At 42.1% G+C, this 19,752-nt stretch overlaps 1 protein-coding gene across 1 annotated transcript in view; it reads left to right on the forward strand.

Moving 5' to 3' along the window:
• PPP2R3A (protein phosphatase 2 regulatory subunit B''alpha) overlaps positions 1-19,752 on the forward strand; it is a 129,929-nt gene that overhangs the window by 20,174 nt on the left and 90,003 nt on the right. The window contains exon 2 of the mRNA XM_067538787.1: positions 14,085-16,662. Within this exon, the coding sequence (XP_067394888.1) occupies positions 14,665-16,662 (1,998 nt within the window). The 5' untranslated portion in view covers positions 14,085-14,664. The remainder of the gene's footprint in view (positions 1-14,084; positions 16,663-19,752) is intronic.

Raw genomic sequence — 19,752 nt, forward strand, 5'->3', positions numbered from 1 at the left:
CATTAAACTGTGTTTCCTCAGTCTTGAAGACAGACAGACTTTCAGGCAAGAGTGCACAAGTAAAAATGTAGTATTCTCTCCTCTCTGGACTGCAATTTGTTTACAAGGAAGTACCTTGTAGACAGCTGCCTTGTAGATAGCTCAAGGCTGCTGTGAAACCTATGGCATTTCAAAATCTGGTATTCGCCTAACAGCAAGTGCTGTTTTGTGAGACTCAGCTATATGAGAAATGTGTACAGTGCTGTAGCGCAATCAGGATCTGGTGTTTTGACCATTTTGTGACATCGTAATTTAAAGTTTCCTTTGCCTTGTGGCAAATACACGGCTGCAAGCATTAGTGCACCTCCACCTTTGCTGGAAGTGTGAGGAGAGTTTTGTTTAGTGTAGACAAGTCCTTAGAGAGTAGCCTGTCCTATACTTCTTAGGCACAGGATGCAAGTAAATTGAATATTCAACTGACAGCCATTACGCTAACAGATTGCCATTGTTCAGTTATTTCACTCCAGCAGAATCTTTATGTGAATAGAGCTTTCATTGTGTTTTATAGAATAACCTTTTATATCATTATTATCCACAACAATTTTTTCCCTTCAAAAGTGATTCATGCCTTATTGCAGATAGGAATGATATACAGCATTATTCTGTAATCACACAAGAAGTCTTATTCATTCACATTTTATGCTGTGAAACTAGCTCTTTATCTTCTAGGTTGTAGTTGGTTTCATGGTAGTAGTTATCCAAAGTCTGTCTTAGTACATCTGAGCTGTGGGCTGTGTTAGAGGCACGATTGGAACAAAACTTCAGGCTTAAAAGAGTGTAAGAAGTGTGTTTCTTTGGGAGCGCTCAATCTTTCCAGTGTTATTCATAAATGGTGGGTTTTAGTCACCAAGTTCTAATCACAAGAAAAGCCTATTCAAGCTAAGTGTGAGACCAGATTCCCAAATCTGATAACAGAAAGGCTCCCTTTTTTGGCCTTGTCTTGACTAGGATTTAAAGTGTGATGTTAGATCATATTTGCTAACTCGGTCTAACACTTTCTAAAACTGAAGTCAAGACAAGGCAAGCTGTAGTATAGCACATACTAAGCTAACGGCCGTGAAGAAAGGACTTTCTGCAGTAACTTTAAAGGTTATTTATTTTTGTCATCGGTGGCAAGCCCTAAGTACTCCTTTACTGATGATTCTTGAAGAGTCTAGCAGATTTTCGGACACGGTAAAATAAGTAAATAGTAAGAATTAATAACTGGAAAGGCTCATTGTGTTAGTACAGTTAAAAAGATGTCAGGAATTCTTTGATATGGCAGCAAAGGAGACAATGTGCTTTTGGACTTTCTGAGCCACAGACATCCTATCATGGAGGCAGGAGATAATAATCCTCCTCTATCAGCTCTGATGAATGTGTATCTGAACTGTGTTGACTCCTGGACATGTTAGTACCAAAAAGATATTGACAATTTGGAAAGAGTTCAGAGAAAAGCAACAAATATGGCTAAGGGGATTGGCTTATATTGAAACAAAAAGAGCTGAATGTATATAACTTGACTGATTGGTGACTCAGCCCTATGTAGCCTGATCTATAGATTATATTGATTATTTAAGAATTCCCAGTTGTCATTTTCATGGTTGGCAGCTTCTTGTCCCAAGATTAGGCCCAGTATTATTCAAATTATTATATGGTTGGGACCCCCATGTGAACAGTTAGAACACTCACACTCTAGGAACTCTGCTATAATTACAAATAGCTAATTAATACATTTAGCACAGTCACAAACACCCTAACTCAGTCAGGTAGATAGAGATACTAAAGAATGTACATCTGCCCATCCATATACTCGCACCATCACATGTAGAACAACCTGAAATGTTAGCCATCATCTTCCTCCACACCATCACCTACCCCCTTATCACTAGTGGCCATCACTCTGGCACCTCCCAAAGACTACATCTCCTTCTCCTACTGCCCCAAGGCTGGGATGTAACTGTTATGATACGCTGATGCCACTGTATTTGATGCATATTCACTAGGGGATTATCCCCTTTTCCTTATTTGTATTTTCTCACCTTACTAATGCTGGAGTGTTCTCCTCCTATAAGTTAGTATATCCATGATTTCGACTTATCATATACCATCATTACCTCTTGTGGTTAGGTATCTGCAGATGTAGCTCATGTACGTCAGTTCATTGCCATGTCACTCTTTGTGGTTGGAAAATGTACCTGTGGTTAGAAATTCTTTTTAAACACTTTATTTTCAGCTCTCCGGTACTTGGGGTTTTCCTTTGGGTCATTTTCTGTTCAGAGTTCATAGACCTCAAGCCTTATGCTAACTTGCTGAAGCTAATGTCTTACAGGATACTGGACTGTAGGTTTCTTGCATTACTGCTGAATATAATGGAAAACAGTGAATATAATGAAGGCAAGCTAGCCCTATGAGCTACACCTGGTCTACAGTATGAACTTACACTGGTATAACTGCATTGCTCAGGGGTGTGGAAGATCTTTCTTGGGAAGGGGGAGTACCTACTCTGATGGGAGAAGCTCTCCTGTTGGCATAGGTAGTGTTTTCACTGAAGCGATACAGCGGGACCACTGCAGCGTTGTAAGTGTAGACAAGCCATAAGAATACCCATTAGTATTTGATGGGTGTAAACAGCAAGGGTGGAGAAAAACTATTTAGGTTGGTAGCAAATCATAATTTGGGATAAGAGGGTATAATTGAAAAGATAAAAATGTAGGTTGAACAACAGGAAAAATGTGTTGATGCTAAGCTGTCTTAGAATGTGGAATAATATTTCTAAGGCAGTGGGGGAAGCTCTATTACTTGGGACCTTTCAAATTAGATTGGAAGGGGCCTGGGACCAAACTTGTTCCAGTGAGAGAACACACACCGGGAGAATTAACTCTCCGGAGCCAAACCAAAGGCGAGCACTAGTCACTATCATAGGATGGGTGCCTACATCCTATTTTGGGCTCCATTGTGATCCACAGAATTCTGGTCAAACCCTATAGTCACCTAAAGTTTTCAGGGTAAAAGTTCCCTTGGTGCCTATGTTTCTGCATTGAAGCATGCACACTGCAGCCTTTCTCTAGGTGTCTGGTTGCCTATATCTGCCGAAGCCCCAGAACGATCCATAAAGCTGTGGGGATTCATCTGCTGAACTCCTGGGTGGGGCCTGATCTGGTTGAGTTCTCAGAAGCCATCTTCTGGATCGGATCCTATTCAGAATCTGGCTGCTTGAGGAGGTGGTGATGGTGCCAGTGCCCACCTTATCACTTTTAGCCAGTGATTAGAGCAGTCACCTAGGATGGGGGAGATCCAGGTTCAATTCCCTCCTCTGTCTGAGGGATTGAAAGGATTTGAACAGGAGTTTCCACCCCTCAGGCAAGGCTTTAACCACTGAGCTATGGAATATTCAGGGGGTTGGACTAGATGACCTCCTGAGGACCTTTCCAACTCTAATCTTCTATGATTCTTAGGTGAGGCTCTCTCAATTTATCTTGTTGAAACTGTTCCACTGTGGATAAATAATTAAAGAATGACTGGGGAAGGGTACTGGACTCATGGTCTCCCACATCCCAGGTGTGTGGCCTAACCACCTCTCTCTCTGTTCTGGCTCAGTGACTAAGTATTTACCCACAGTGGAACAACTTCAACAGGAGATACTAAGGGAGCTCCGCCCCCATCAAACAATCCCACAGCTGTGTGGTTAGAGCACTCTTCTGAGAGTTGTAGGAGGTCCCCATTAAAATTCTTTCTCCCCCCACAGGTAACTGGGGAATTGAACCTGGGTCTCGCACATCCCACCCAGTGCTCCAATTACTGTGCTAAAAGGTGGGTGTTTTCACATCTTCCTCCTCCTCTAGCAGTTTTGCATGGAGTGAGGCAGGCACCTAACTCATTCCTGCAAGAAACATGTTCAGAGTGTAAGTGGGCTGACTCCAGGTGAATTGCAAACAGATAGGCATCTCCCTACAGCCCAGATTTAGGAGCCTAGCTCTGTGAGAGGGGCAGGATTTAGGACATACCACTCTTTTACACATGTCCCATTGGCTAGTTTAGGTGGCTCTCTGCCAATCTTGCTGGCTTTTGTGGATTACATTCTAAGGCTCCTTTCTCTCCCCATTCATTGTATAGGGAGTCTAGGTACCTAACCCAGGCTTTGTGGTTCACAGTGTGTTCCTGGGGTTTTCTAGATGCCTAAAAGTTAGGCATTGCAATACCCTACTTGGGAGAGAAACCCAGGACATGGTATGGAGTAGACCTGTCCTACTGAGAGACAGAGGGGGAGGAGAACTGGCTCCTAACTTCCTTTTTGCAAAGTGGGCTGGAACTGGAAGGAATTCTGAGCCCTGTATAACACAGGCACTCCCACCTATCTGTACTGGAGAGGATTCACAGTCTCAAGGACCAGGGATTTTTAGACCTGTTGGAGACATACAAGTATGCACTTTGCTGTTTGAAAAAAGTGTAGTAACTTTTAAAAAGATGACTTTGGAGACTTTGCTCACTGTGGCCTGGCTTCAGCAAAGCACTTAAACACATGCATCAATGGTACTGAGTCCCATGCTGAACATTCAGTGCTTTGCTGAGTTGGGAAATTGGATGTAATTTGGAGTGTTCCTGCTGGTGTGATAAACACTCCAAGGTTTAAAAAATGACTGCTTTTTATCCCAGGCATCCTGAGTCTTTGCTGTGACTGATGACACACTGCATACCTATTATCATCCCCCTCCCAAGCCACAGATTGCTTGGGGGCCACAGCCAACTGGCATAGATTATAGCAGCCCAGGAGGGGCATAGAATTGGCACCAGAACTGGGGAACTGAAGCTGGCTCCTTTGCAGTCCTGCCCAGCTGTGCAGGATGGAATGTTCAGCAGACAGGTGCCGACATGTTACAGACACTGGCATTAGAAAGTGGGTGGTTTGCAGATGTGGAGTTCAAGTGTGCAATCATTGTAATGTCTAATATAATCCTGAGAATGAATAAGGAAAGTTTCTCAACCATGCATTCATAGAAGTGGAGGGCCGGGAGGGACCTTAGGAAGTCTTGTAGTCCATCCCCCTGTGCTGAAGCAGGACCAAATGTACATGGACCATCCCTGACAGGTGTTTGTCCAACCTGTTCTTAAAAACTTCCACGACAAACAACAATGTTGTTTCTAGTGATTTTATTAAACTGAGTGAATTTTTTCATTCCACATATTTAACAAAGCAGGCATGCCTATCAAATGTTAATATTCAAAATAATTGGATTGTTGTGCTGGGTTTGGGGGTTGGGTTTTTTTTTTTGTTTCGGCAGGTGAATGTACTTTCTCTGATTATTGAATAAATGGTAATACAATCTAAATACTATTTGTTCTCCATCTATTTGGCTGGGTATGTAATTGCTGTTTTCATTTTTCCATAACAACTTTCCATAGTTTGTGAACAATCCTTCTAGAGTTGGACTACTTTTCTTTTTCAGTGGTAGGCTATGGGTAGCCTAGCAGCTACTAGCAGACAAGAGATTAATTATACATTTTCTTTTGAGTGACCTTTTCCAATAGGAAGCCCTAGGTGGATTACCAAAGGATCATTTGGTAATAATTACTCCGATATTTTGTAATATTTGGCTACTAATTGCACACCAGTACTCTCTAATGACTGGATATGTTCATTGTATATGCATAAAATCTTCTTTTTCACCACAATTTCTCCAACATTTATCACCATTCAATCTATGTATATATTTTAACCTGACTGGTGTGAGATACCACTGAAACAGTATCATAAAGAAACTTACTTTTATTGTAATACGAACTGAGATTGCTGTTTCCTTTCCATATCAAATCCTGTTCTGGGGGTAATTTATGTATCCTGCTCCTTTTTCCAATGTCATATCTGGACTTTTTTATTTTAGGGAAGTTGTCTGTAAAGATTGATATAAATTAGGGTTTTTTGTTTTTGTTTCTTAATTGACCAGACAGCATTGCTTCTGTTAAAGTTAGCTTTCAGTATAAAATGGCTTTTCTAGACAGCTGAGAAACATAATAACCGACTTGAAAGTGTTGGTACCAGGGAAAGTAGGCCAGTTTAAGTTAGTTTTGATCTCTAAATAAGTTAGAAAAGTTTCTTTGCTGAATAGCTGGCCAGCCATGTGTATTCCATGGCCTTCCCACGCTTTAAAACTCTCTGGTTCATGATTTGGGTTAAGGTCTGAATTGTTTGCAAAAGTTGTCATTGCTGGGGAAAATAGCTTATTTTATTTTTAGTACTATCCCAAAGCCATAGAGTAGCCTTTGCTAAAGAATATATATACATTTCTGGAGGGCATGATTTATTTTATTGATCCACGGTAGCCTAGCGATGTTTACACTGCCACAATTTTCTTGTTCACTAAAGAACTATTATTTGGCTGGGTTAGAGCACCCCCGATCCACTACTGCTTTGAGCTGGTTGGCTTGACTGAATCAGAGAATATTTGGAAAAGCTCATCCACCCTGGTTAGTGGGCCTGAACAAAGTATGTGCACTCTCTCTTGGTCTTCTCTTATTCCATATACATTCTAACAACGTCCTCTGTCTTCCTGCTAGGGTTTTATCTGAGATAATTACAGGAAGATTTTGAAACAAGAACAGTATCCTTGGCAAAATGTTCATTTTGACTGTGACTATTCTTCCCAGTCAAGGAATTACATACTTCCTCTAGCACTCTAGATTTTTTTTCATTTGCTGAAGAGGTGATTTGACATTTAAATTGTAGAGCTTTTGTAGGTTGTTAGAGAGCTGAATGCCCAGATATGCTATACAATTTGTTACCCAATTGTACCCAAATGTTTTCTGAAAGAATGACTTCTCAAAAGCTGGCAAATATATAGCTAGCATTTAAATTTGGCATAATTTACTTTAAATCCAGATGCTTTCCCAAAGCCATGAATATTTTCAGATACTAATTTTAGGGAAATATTTGGTTTAGATAAAAATAGTATTACATCATCTGCATATAAAGTTATTTTCTGATGTGTTCCTGCAAGTTTTTTTCCTGTTTTGGGTTCATTGTTCCTCATCCTCTCTGCAAAAAGTGAAAGAGACAATGAACATCCCTGCCTAGTCCCTCTCTAATTCAAATGGGAGATTTTACCCCATTAACTGGCACCAGCTGCTTTTGGGCTGGTGTAGAGAGCAGGAATCCATTTAAGTAACTGTGGCTCAATGTCTGTCTATTTTATCAAAAGCTTTCTCTGCATGAAGTGATAACAAAATAAATTATTGTGATTCTTTAGCTGTTTCATGGCATGAACTCTTGTGTGGCCACTGTCTCTCTTGTTTCTAATTATGTTATATTCACAATTGTGTGTCTGAATATGGCTTGGTTTCTGTTTATGAACTTCCCTATTTATTTCTTGTAATAATTTTCCCCCTGCTTATCAAGTTCCCTCCCCTCTCCTGCATTCCCCTTAGTTTAAACAAAAATCTAAAATGCCAACATAACATATAAATCAGTCATAACAATATAAGAATTGCCATACTGGGTCAGAGCAATGGTCTAGCCCAATATCCTGTCCCCAACAGTGGGCAGTATCAGAGCTTCAGGGGAGTATAGAGAGCAGGGCAATTGGAGTGATTCACCCCTGCCTTCCCCTCCTGGCTTCTGGCAGTCAGAGATTTAGGGTCACCCCAAGCATAGTGTTGCATCCCAGACCGTCTTGCCTAATAGCCACTGATGGACCTATCCTCCATGAACTTATCTAGTTCTTTTATGAATCCAGTTATAGTTCTGGCCTTCACAACATCCCATGACAATGTATTCCATAGGTTGACTGCGCATTGTGTGAAAGAGTACTTCCACTTGTTTGTATTAAACCTGCTGCCTATTTATTTCATTGGGTGTCCCCTGGTTTTTGTATTGCGGGAAAGGGTAAATAACACTTTTCTAGGCACTTCTTCCACGACATTCATGATTGTAAAGACCATTATCATTATTCCTTCTTAGTCTTCCCTTTTCTAAGATGAGCAGCCCTAATTTTTTTAGTCTCTCATTGTATGGAAGCCATTCCATACCCTTGAACATCTTTGTTGTCCTTCTTTGAACCTTTTCGAGTTCCACTATATCCTTTTTGAGGTAGGGCGACCAGTATCCGACACAGTATTCAAGATGTGTGCGCACCATGGATTTATATAGTGGCATTATGATATGTTCTTTCTTATTTTCTATCTCTTTCCTAACGGTTTCTAACATTTTTAATTTTATTGCACTGAATGCAGTACATATGCTTACCTGCCTTGTGGACAGATGGCATGTTTCAGAATTCAGTGCAAGCAACTCAACCATCAGAGACTCAATACAGGCTCTTGAGACCAGAGTGGCTTAACTGGAGGAGCAAAGGGAGACAGAGATACACAGAGGAGGTTTTAAGGGACACACCCCCAGTCTTACAGCCTCTGTGCTCTTGAGGAAGATGAAAGTCTCGGGTTAAGGAGAACATGAATCTGGAGTGGAAGGAAATGATCACATAGTTGGGACCCTTTTTCCAGATGATGTCATGGCATCCTCTTGCACTGAGAATACCCCTTTAGGGAAGGGGACCCCAGTTATTAGGAAGAGACAGGTAATAATAGTTGGTGATTCGGTTATTAGAAATATAGACAGCTGGCTTTGTGATGACTGAGAGAACCACATAGTAAATTGCCTGCTGGATGAGAAGGTTGCGGATCTCTCAAGACATCTAGACAGACTTACATGCAGTATTGGGGAGGAGCTGATGGTCATTGTGCCCCTATGTACCAATGACACAGGAAAAGATAGGAGACAAGTCCTGAAAGCCAAATTTAGGATGCTAGGTAAGAAATTAAAGTCTAGGACTTCCATCGTAGAATTCTCTGAAATGCTTCCAGTTACACGCACAGGACACTGTCAGATAGGAACATCAGAGTCTCAATGTTTAGATGAGATGATGGTGTTAGGCAGAGGGATTTAGTTTTATTAGGAACCTTTTGGATACCAAGGAGCTTATACTGGAAGAATGGGCTCCAACTGAACCAAAACAGAACCAGTTTGCTGGCATGTAAAATTAAAAGGTTATAGAGGAGTTTTTAAACTAAGGACTGGGGGAAAGCTGACAGGCATGGAGGAGCACCCAGTTCAGACAGAGGCCTCCATTAGGGGAGGATTTATTAAAGGAGATACTCTGTATCCTAGTAAACAGGAGAGGACAGAAGTTGATAAAGTACAAATAGGAACTGATGAGAAACTGTCAAATAAAAAGAGTCCCATTCAATTATATCATATAATGGCAGACAACCAAATATTAACCAATTTTATAAGTGTTTTATACAAATGCTAGAAGTCTAAATACTATAATGGATGAATGAGAGTGCTTGATATTGAATGAGGCTATTGGTATAACGGGCATCACAGAAACTTGGTGAAATGATGATAAACAATGGGACACGGTAATACCAGCGTACAAAATATATAGGAATGACAGTGTAGGTTGCAGTGATGAGGGAAGAAATTGGAAGAATTGGAAGAAATTGATAAAATAACAGTAGTAAGTCGCCAGGACAAATGATGGTATTCACCCAAGAGTTCTGAAGGAACACATGAAATTGCAGAACTACTAACTATGGTATATAATCTGTCACTTAAATTAGTCTCTGTACTAGGTGGCTGGAGGGTAGTTAATGTAACACTGAATTTTTAAAAAGGCTCCAGAGGCAATCCTGACACTTACAGGCCAGCAGGCCTAAATGCTGTACCAGGCAAACTGGTTGAAACTATAGTAAAGAACACAATTATCAGATAGATGGATGAAGACAGTATGTTGAGGAGGAGTTAACATTGCTTTTGTAAAAGGAAATCATACCTCACCAGTGTATTAGAATTCTTTGAGGAGATCAGCAGACATGAACAAGGGTGAACTAATCGATATAATATCATTGGACTTTCAGGAAGTCTTTGACAAGGTCTCTCACAAAAGGCTCTTATGCAAAGTAAGCAGTCATGGAATAAGAGGGAAGATTCTCTCATGGATCAGTAACTACATAAAAGTTAGGAAGCAAAGGGTGGGAATAAATGGTCAGTTTGCACAATGGAGGAAGGTAAATAGTAGAGTCCCCCAAGGATCTGTACTGGGACCTGTGCTGTGTTATGGACCAGGATGTTGGTGGTCAGGTCTAGTGAGCACAGCAGATGTACAGGTTGGGGAACAAAGCCAAGGTCAGCACCAGAATCACGCCCCGTTACCAGAGCCAGGGATCAAGCCAGAGTCAGAATCTGATATTGAAGCGGAGAGTCAGAGCCGAGGTCAAATGGCAAATGCCAGAGCCAAGTGTCAAGCCGGAGAGAGGGTCAAAAGCCAGGGTTGGAGCCAGGACTGGTCACTGAGGATTGGAGGCATGGCATAAGGGTAGGAGGAGAGGCAAGGATTAAGCATGGTAGAAACAGGAGTGAACGAGGGGGGAAGGTAGGAGCAGAGCAGAACAGGAACTAGGAACAAAGTTGGGTGCAGGAGGAGGCATATGCAGGGTCCAATACAGCCACAACGGGAAACCACAAGCCACAACCTTGTTGCTCAGACAAACTTCCTGTTTCTTCTCTTGGCTTAAATAGTGTAGTTGGACCAGTTGGTGGAGCTGGGCAATCCTCCAGTCAGAGCTCTCAAGGGTGGTGCCTTGGCTGAGATTATAGCCCTAGTAGCTTCTCAACCCATCTACTTTCAGTAGCCATTGGGTGGAGGCCAGGATCTGGCAGTTGGCTGGGGACTCTCAGGCCTGCGTTCAAGAACTGGGACATCAATTGCTCCTCAACATATTTATAAATGATCTGAAAAAGGTAGTAAATAGGGAGATGGCAAAGTTTGCCCATGATACAAATGTACTCAAGATAGTTAAGTCCAAAGCTGATTGTGAAGAGTTAGAAAGGGATCTCACAAAACTGGAAGCCTGGGGAACAAAATGACAGATGAAATTCAGTGTTGATAAATGCAAAGCTATGCAGTTTGGACAAAATAATTCCAACTATACATACAAATTGATGGGTTCTAAATTAGCTGTTACAACTCAAGAAGGAGATCTTGGAGTCATTGTGGATAGTTCTCTGAAAACATCAGCTCAATGTGCAGCAGCAGTAAAAAAACAAACAATATTAAGGAACAACTAGGAAAGAGGTAGATAATGAGACCGAAAATATCATAATGCCACTGTATAAATCTATGGTACACCCACAGCTTGAATAATGCTTTCAGTTCTGGTCACATCAGCTCTAAAAAGATATGTTAGAATTGGAAAAGGTACAGAGAAGGGGAACAAAAATTATTAGGAATATTGGACAGCTTCCATATGAGGAGAGAGTAAAAAAAACTGGGACTGTTCATCTTAGAAAAGAGATGACTAAGGGGGGATATGATAGAGGTCTATAAAATCATGAATGGTGTGGACAAAGTGAATAGGGAAATGTTATTTACCCTTTTACATTATGTAAGAACCAGAGGTCACTTGATGAGATTAATAGGCAGCAGGTTTTAAACAAACATAAGGAAGCACTTCTTCACATAATGCACAGTCAACCTATGAGAAGTTGGGCCTTGACAACATGGGATGGATCATTCAATAATTGGCCTATTCTGTTAATTTCTTCTGAAGAAGCTGGCACTGCCCACCACTGGAAGACAGGATACTGGGCTAGATGGACCATCGGCCTGTCCCAGCATGGCCATTCTTAAGTAACATTCTGTTAGCCTTGTTGACCTCTGCTGCATATTGAGTTGAAGTTTTCAGAGAACTACCCATGATGACTCCAAGATTGTTCTTAAGTGATAACAGTTAATTTAGAACCTGTCATTATATATGTGTAACTGGGATTATTTTTTCCATTGTGCATCATCTTGTGCTTCTCAATGTTGAATTTCATCTGCCATTTTGTCACCCAGTCACTTAGTTTGTTGAGGTGCCCCTGTAACTCTTCGTAGTCAGCTTTGGACTTGACTCTCTTGAATAATTTTGCATCATCTGCAAATTTTGTCTCTTTGCTGTTCACTTCCTTTTCCTGATCATTAATGAACATGTTGAACAACACACCTCCCAGTAAAGATTCTTGGAGGACTCTGCTATTTAATTCTCTCCATAATGCAAATTGACCATTTATTCCTACCCTATGTTTCCTATCTTTTAGCCAGGTACTAATCCATGAGAGGCCCTTCCGTGTTATCACATGAGAATTTAGTTTCCTTAAAAGCCTGTGGTCCCCAAATAATGAATATGCTTTGCTGAACCCCAACCCCCATACTATCCCCATAAACACTTTGACTGCTTCTCTTGCAATCCAAAGGAGGTGCATTCTCTACTTATGGGACCTTAACCCCCATCCTTAGGGACAGATTACCATTTGATCACTTGAGTTATGTGGAGAGAATTTACACAGAATCTCTAATGGCTTCTCCCCATCCTTTATAATATTAACATAGTTACTGTTCAGCTGTTAATTCTTGGTGACCCCTAAGAAGTCCCTTCTGATTAATCTGTAGGTTACTCCTCAGGTATCAGAGTTCTCTTGTTCAGCTTCACTTCTGCCATTACCAGTGCAGTCTCTAGAGTCATTTTTTTTTCTTTTTTGGCTTTCTTTTCCTAGGTTTCACTGTCTACCAAGAGTTTTTCAGAAGTTTATTCTTTGTTATTACCTCTGGAGTAATATCCTCTTGTTTGGCTGATATTTAGATTTCTATCCCAAGTGACAGGAGTGTATTTTTTCTTTGGTTTAAGTCCCTTACTATGCAATACTGATTTTGGAAGGAGAGTTTAAATAGCAATCCCCATCTGTAGCAGATATCTGTTCTGCTAATGTCTGCTGTAATTTCCCCCAATTCTCTTCTCTTAAGGTTAGGGCAGAGAGTTCATGGAAAAATTGCAGCTTGTGGCTTTTGAGTATGAGTTCTGAATGCTCTCTGGATTTTTTCATAATTATATTTTTCTACCGATAATCATGAAATATCAGAATGAGATCTCTGGGTCCATTTCAATGTCCAGGCAGAGGAACAGCGCCGTGTTTGCTCTCTCCACTTTTACCTCTCCCAGAGAGCTCAGATTTGACAACTCCACAACTAAAGTTTTTACATACCAAATTGAATTTCCTCCTTCAGTATTTTCAGGCAGTCCCTTAATTCTGATATTGTTCTTTCTTGCTCTGTTTTCTATATCATCCAATTTAAGCTTCATCTCTCTTTCTTTCTCTCTAGTCCATCAATGCCAGGTGACTCTGCGATTGTGTCACTCTCTAACATGCTTCTCTTAGACCAGTCTCTAGCTCTTCCAAGTCAGAAACTTCCTTCTTTACTGCTAGAAGCTTGGTCATCAGTTCAGCGGTCATAACCTTAAACTCACCTCTAAAATGTCTGCTTTGGTGGTCATCTGTTTTTTTCCAGCCCTGGTATTTCTGCCTAATTTGGCTGTTATGTGTTCACGTAGAGTCTGAGAGGTCTCTTCAGATTATGAGCCAGAAACACTCTTCTTAGTAAGGTATCTTTTTCAGATTTTTTTTTTTTTTTTTTTTGAAGAATCCATTCTCTGAAGCTCTGTTTTTTTTTTTTGTGGGGAGAGTTTAGTATGTTTAGGGGCTCGATGGAGGCAGATTACTTTGCCTCTGAGCTCAGGCTATAGGCAGCCATTTTATTGCAGCCCCTGTTGGTCTTCACAATACACTTGACTTTAATTATGTGATCACAGTGTGCAATCTGGGCAGCATGCAGTGTGGGTCTTCCTCCTCTTCCCCCTCCCCTTCCTGTGTTCATTTCCAGAAATGGTCAAAACATTTTTGCTCAATTTAAGACCAAAAATCTCCTTGAGCAGCCCTAAAGAAATAAATTGTGGAATATTACCAGGGGCTGAGAAAGAGTCTTAAGATTGAAAGTACATGGGCAGCTTTAATTTAAACATAGGCAGGCACTTCAACTCTATTATCATATGTTTGGCCCACTGATTTTAATAGAACAAAATACACGGTCATGTACAGGGAATTAGATCTGGTGTCTCATGTTTCGTACAGTATTAGTTAAGGTTACATATTCACTCTAGAAATGGTATTGACTCTTGTTTTCTTTTTTTCGTTGTAGATATCTCCCTTACCACTCGCAGAAACAGATTATTCAAGTTTACTGTGGACTCCTTGTTCTTACGGTACAGCCGATTAGTATCTGCCTTTTTCAGCACAGAGCCTCCCTCCCTATCACTCCAGGCCTGAAGAGGGAGAAAAGATATAAGGGAAAAAATAGTGGTTTTGTCATTTCTTTGGTCTGGGAGCTGGTGTACATTCTATAATGTCTCTTACTGAACCTCCCTGGACTGTGAGAAGGGAAGCAATAGATGCTGTGTTTCTGTTCAGCAAAGTAATCTCTGCATGGAGTACAACTTTAAGCAATATTATATAATCAAATTACCCTAAATTACACCTTACATGTGCTGCAGTGGCAGTTGTAACTTTATTGCAGAAACCATTCCGGACCTTGCCAGGATTATAGACTTTACAGTCCAGCGTTTTCCCAGTAGTTCAAAATTATTTTCTTAATTAATGGGATGACACCGAAATGTGAATGTTTTCATTAAACACAGCTTGGGTTTGAAGAGGTAGTTGGACCTTTGCTTCTGAATTTGTGGTGAATTTCAGAGCCTTGCTACCAAGAGGGGATTCATGATATGGCAGCAGCCTATAGGCTTGTAGTCACTACTGTGAACTGTTACAGCAGTGTCGTGATAGACTGTCACTTTCAGCGCACTGTACATTACTGCAGTGGGACTTGTCAGGTGTTCAAGCAAGGAATTGCGTGCATAGTGGCCCACCACAGTATTTGTGCAGAGCTACTTCGAGTCCCAGCATCCAATGTCAGAGGTGCAGATCTGGAGCAGAGACTTCCAGCTCCTGAAAATGGGCTGACTTTGGCTGGGAATGAAGACTATCAGCACATCCTCCCAAGTAATCCAAGGCTCAAAAAGGGATCTTCAGTGCAAGCCACCTGCAGTCTAAAAGATATCACTGGTGAAGCTATAAATCTTGCCAGTGGTAAAATAAAGGAATTCTCCTTTGAAAGGCTCAGAAACTCTTCCAGCCATGTGACCTACAGAAAGGGAAGGAAAGTGAGGTCAGAATCATTCAACAGACGGTCACTTGATTTTGATCTGATTTATGGACACTTCAACAATGATGAGAACTGCCCACCCTTCGGTGTGCTGCAGAATCCCTCAGCTGGGGAGAAATGGCAGGAGAGCTGCAATTCCCCAGAGGGAAATGTGAATACTGCAGCTTCCCTTTGCATCCAGCCCTTTTCTGAAGAGAGCTTTATCACCCAGATTTTGGAGAAGCACAAGCTGGACAGCTCTTCTGGTGGAGATATTAAAGTGTGTTTGGACATTCTGCTCAAATGCTCAGAGGACCTGAAAAAATGTACAGATATCATCAAGCACTGCATCAAAAAGAAATCTGCCAGTGGTGTCAGTGGGGAGAATGATGATGACTCCCTGGCCAGCTCTGAGATGATCTATATGAATTTGATGACTAGGTTTTCTGCCTACCTGAAAAAGCTCCCAGTTGAACTGAAGCAGCCCAGTCATGTGGAACTCGGTGACCTGGCAGAACTGGTTACCAGTTTGCATGGGTTGCAGCAGGCTCCCTTTTCCCCAGTATTTGGCAGTGAGCAACCTCCTAGATATGAGGATATTGTGCAGTTGCCATCCACCATGACAAGACCCTCTCTTGCTGTAGAAGTGCAAGATGGTACAACTAGTACCCCAAAACCTATCCAAACTAACACCGGTGGCTATACGTCAGACTCCTTGCACAGCGGCACTCAGCAGAACAACACAAGAACTGTGAGAAATGCTTGTACTGTACCTCCGTTACTAACTGTAAGCCCTTCCAATTGTGTGTCTTCCACAGAAACGCTGTACATTGAAGAGGAGTCAGATGGGGAGATACTAGGCAAAGAAAAGAGGGCAGAGAGTAAAGGTAGCTGGGAGAGTTTAGAGAGCAGCCGACAGAAAACTGGAAGCCCAGATCTTGCTGTAGTCCTTAAAGAGGCACCTGCCAGAGTGCAAGCTGAAGCTCTTGCCCAGACCTCTGCGAAAAAAACCTTTATAGAACCAGTCTCTAGTTCTCCGATGGATGATTCCAGGGCTAACGCCTTATTAGGAGAACAAAGAGAACCAAGGAAAAACAACCAGGATGAGATAGATAAGCTGCTGTTGGATTTGGAGCACTTCTCACAGAAAATGGAGAGCACACTGAAGGAGCCCACCACAAAGGAGAATGATCCTGCGTGTTCGAAGGGCTTTGGCCAAGAGGGCGGGGCAGTCCTACCTCTAGCTCTTGAAACCAAAAGTAAAGTCTCTTTATTCCCTGACAAAAGCCCTACTTCCCCTTTGTCAAAGACCATGGAAACCAATGGCCACAAAATGGAGGAAGAAGACAAAGCCCTTCTACTGCGTATCCTGGAAAGTATCGAGGATTTTGCCCAGGAACTGGTGGAATGCCACATGGGCAAAGGAAGTTTATCCAAAGAGAAAGAAATGATGCAAATTCTTCAGGAAACCTTGACCACTCCCTCACAGTCCTTCCCAGCTGTACAGAGAAGTTGCATGGGTGCTACAACCAAAGACACTGTCCCTGCACTGATTCAGCAGGCCCCAGAGGTGATCAAGGTAAGACATCAAAGTCTATGACTGGCTAATGAATGAAAGGGATACTGGAAACTATGAAAACACATGAATATTGTATGAATGATTGTGTCATGTGGAGGGACACACTTGATTTACTGAATACCATGTGGACACAGATTGACCAGTAGCTTTTAAAAAAATAAGCATATTGCAGTGTAAATCTGAGATCATCTCTTCCCTGTTGCAGGAAGAGCCCTTCTCCTTGATGGTCCAGGGCTTGACTCTGCTTGCAGTATCCTGTGAGTGGTCCCTTTATACCTGGAGGGGAAAGGAGACTTTGTTGCTGAACAAATTACTCATGGAAACAAGGAATGAGCACCTAAAAAACCTTGCCCTGGACCTAGGTGGGCCAGAGTAACCTCCCTGGCCAGTCCCAGGAACACTGAGCATAGCCCACTGGTGTGCCCCCAGTCTCAGTGCAGACCCCACAGGCCTGTGTTACCCTGCTTTCCTCCATTCCCCCCCAGCAGGAGATACAGCCCCACAAGCCCCCAGGAAAAGAGGGCAGAAGCTGGCAAGAGGCGGTTTCTTTTACACTCTCTTCCGAGCACGAGGAGCCAGTGTGGAGCCTGGCATTTCTGCGGTGGGGGGTCAGGAGCAGGGTGCCCAGCACACTGGCAGGCCGTTTCACTGCAAGCGAGCTGTGAAGTCAAGCGTGGCTCTGCCCAGGAGACGGGGGTGGCTCCGAGCCTCTAGGGAGGGAAGCAGGGGCCTCAGTTGCTTGACCCAGCTTTGCAGCCTTGCATTTAGTATTGGGGTTGAATTTTCAAGAGCGCTCAGGGCCAGATTTCCAAGTGCTCAGGATACACAGTCAGGGCCAGGCTTCCCAGAACCCAGCTCCCATTTGGGCACCTAAATAAGGGTCAGGTTTCCAGCAGTGCTCAGCACCCACTAGTGCTAATGGGCACTTACGGCCAGATTTTTAGAAGAGCTCAGCACCCAACATCACCCCCAAGACTCTGTGCTGTTTTGAGCATGTAGCTACCTGCTGTGATGCTGACAGGGGAGGGAAGTGCTTTTGACTCTGACCGAGGGTGCTGAAATCTTTTGTAGACCTCAGACCCTCCATCTATTTTTTGTATTTTTTCAGGCAGCTTTGCTAATAGCAAGCTGCAAGCAGAAACTGGTATCACCAGCAAGGGAGAGGGACTCCTTCCTGCAAGAGAGGGGAGAATCAGAGTGGGTCCAAACTCTCTGAATTAAATGTGGGTGTTACCCTCATCTGACCCTTATTTGTTTATTTACAAAACAAGGCCAGTGGGAAGAGTCTAGTTGCTCTTTAACTATGAATTTCAAACAAAGCCATGTTTGATCTTTATTGCTTCTTACTGATGTATAAAGATGGTACCAACATCTTTTTTTATTTGAAGGAAAATTTTCTGGTTTTTGTTTTGTTTGCAGCCTGAGGAATATGTATCCTGGACTTCTCTCTTTTCCTGGGGCACTGTGGCAGTCTTCGGAAAGCTGGAACATGGCTTTTGCCAGAGACTGAAACCTGAGCCACTGCTCTCTCAGCTCCCAGTCAGAGGGAGCGTGCAACAGTCTCATTTGAGAGCTGAAGAATTAGTTTCACCCTTCAGGGATGTCTCCTTTCTATTTTCCAAAGATTACTGAAGTCCCCCAGGAAAAAAAGGGAAGTCAAGACCTGGTATTCCAGAAACAAACAGAAAGCACAATGCTAAGACATAGATGTGGTCTTTGTACATGATGAAGAGAGCAATAATTGACACAATTTTGTGGTTGTTGCTTTGCAGTTGTCCTTTCATAACATGGTGATGTTTTAACTAACTATGGGAGGCAGTAAAGTTTGCAACCAGTTTCCATTATACCGTTCTGTTCTCTCATAATTTTGGTTTGAAAATGTTGTTTACTTGACAACTGTCAGATTTCATCTGAAGACAAAGGAGAATGTTCCTGGAAAGCCTTTGTTGTACTAAGTTAGGGCAACTGTAAAATGAGGATAACCGTGCTTACTCACTTCTCTGAAGTGCTTTGAGATCTTCAGATGAAAAAGCACTAAGAAACTGCAAAGCTAAGAACCACACCTTTCAGAGGGAGTAACTGGCACAGCATTATTTAGACCTTGTCTACACTAGCACTTATGCTGGCAAAACTTTTGTTGCTCAGGAGTGTGAAAAAACACCCCCCAAGTGACATAAGTTTTGCTGGCATAAATGCTTGTATGGACAGCGGTATGTTGGCGAGAGTGTCTCTCCTGCCGACATAGCTACTGCCGCTTGTTTAGGTGGTTTTAGTTTTTCAGTTAAGGTTACCAAGTGAAAACAATATAGTTAGTTATTTCATGATTTTCAAAAACAAAGTATTTAAAAACAAAGAAATGAACAGTTAAGGGCTTCATCAATCTTATGCCCATGTACATAAGAAACACACATTATACCTTTTATAGGCAGGGTTGGTACCACTGGCTATTATTAAGTTTGCCCAATTATTCCCGTTATAAGACCCTGTTTTCAATTGCTTATAACTTTGCCAAATGTTAACTGTCTTGGCTGAAATGTTCTCTGCGTGATGTCTGCCTTAGGCTGAATGTATTTGGAAAATTTCAGTTCAAACGGGTCAGCTGTTTCCAAGAAAAAGGATAGGGACAAACGCATAGTTTTGCAATATTAAAAAAATTCTGACATTTTCTTTGAAAAGCTCTAGTGCTCCTATGTTTTGGAGTAGGGCTCTGAAAGATGGCAGGGGGTGGCCTTTTGAAGGGATGTGCCTTTTGCTATTTCAGTGAAAATTCACCCAAATTGGGCTAAATTCTACAACTCTGAAAAATCTCAGTTTGCACATGCTCAGTAGAAACTTGTTTGATTTGAGCAGTTACATTTCCAAAAATTCCATCCTCAGTGAGCACAGCTTCTACATGTGTGCCTTTGCTATCACCACCGAGCAACTGAATGTGCTCCAGCCCCAGGCTACAGGGGCAAAGTAGGACTTCCCCTGTCATTGCTGCTCCAAGCCAGGATGGGGCCAGACACCAGCTTGGGTCTAAGAGCTGGGAAGCTATTTCTCCTGCGCTCTCCATGACATCTCTGCTGGGCCCAGGCAGTGTGAGGAGAC

The sequence above is a fragment of the Emydura macquarii genome, unplaced genomic scaffold (assembly GCF_026122565.2).
Source record: "Emydura macquarii macquarii isolate MOO-44397 ecotype Brisbane River unplaced genomic scaffold, CSIRO-AGI_Emac_v2 contig_499, whole genome shotgun sequence".
Taxonomy (NCBI): domain Eukaryota; kingdom Metazoa; phylum Chordata; order Testudines; family Chelidae; genus Emydura; species Emydura macquarii.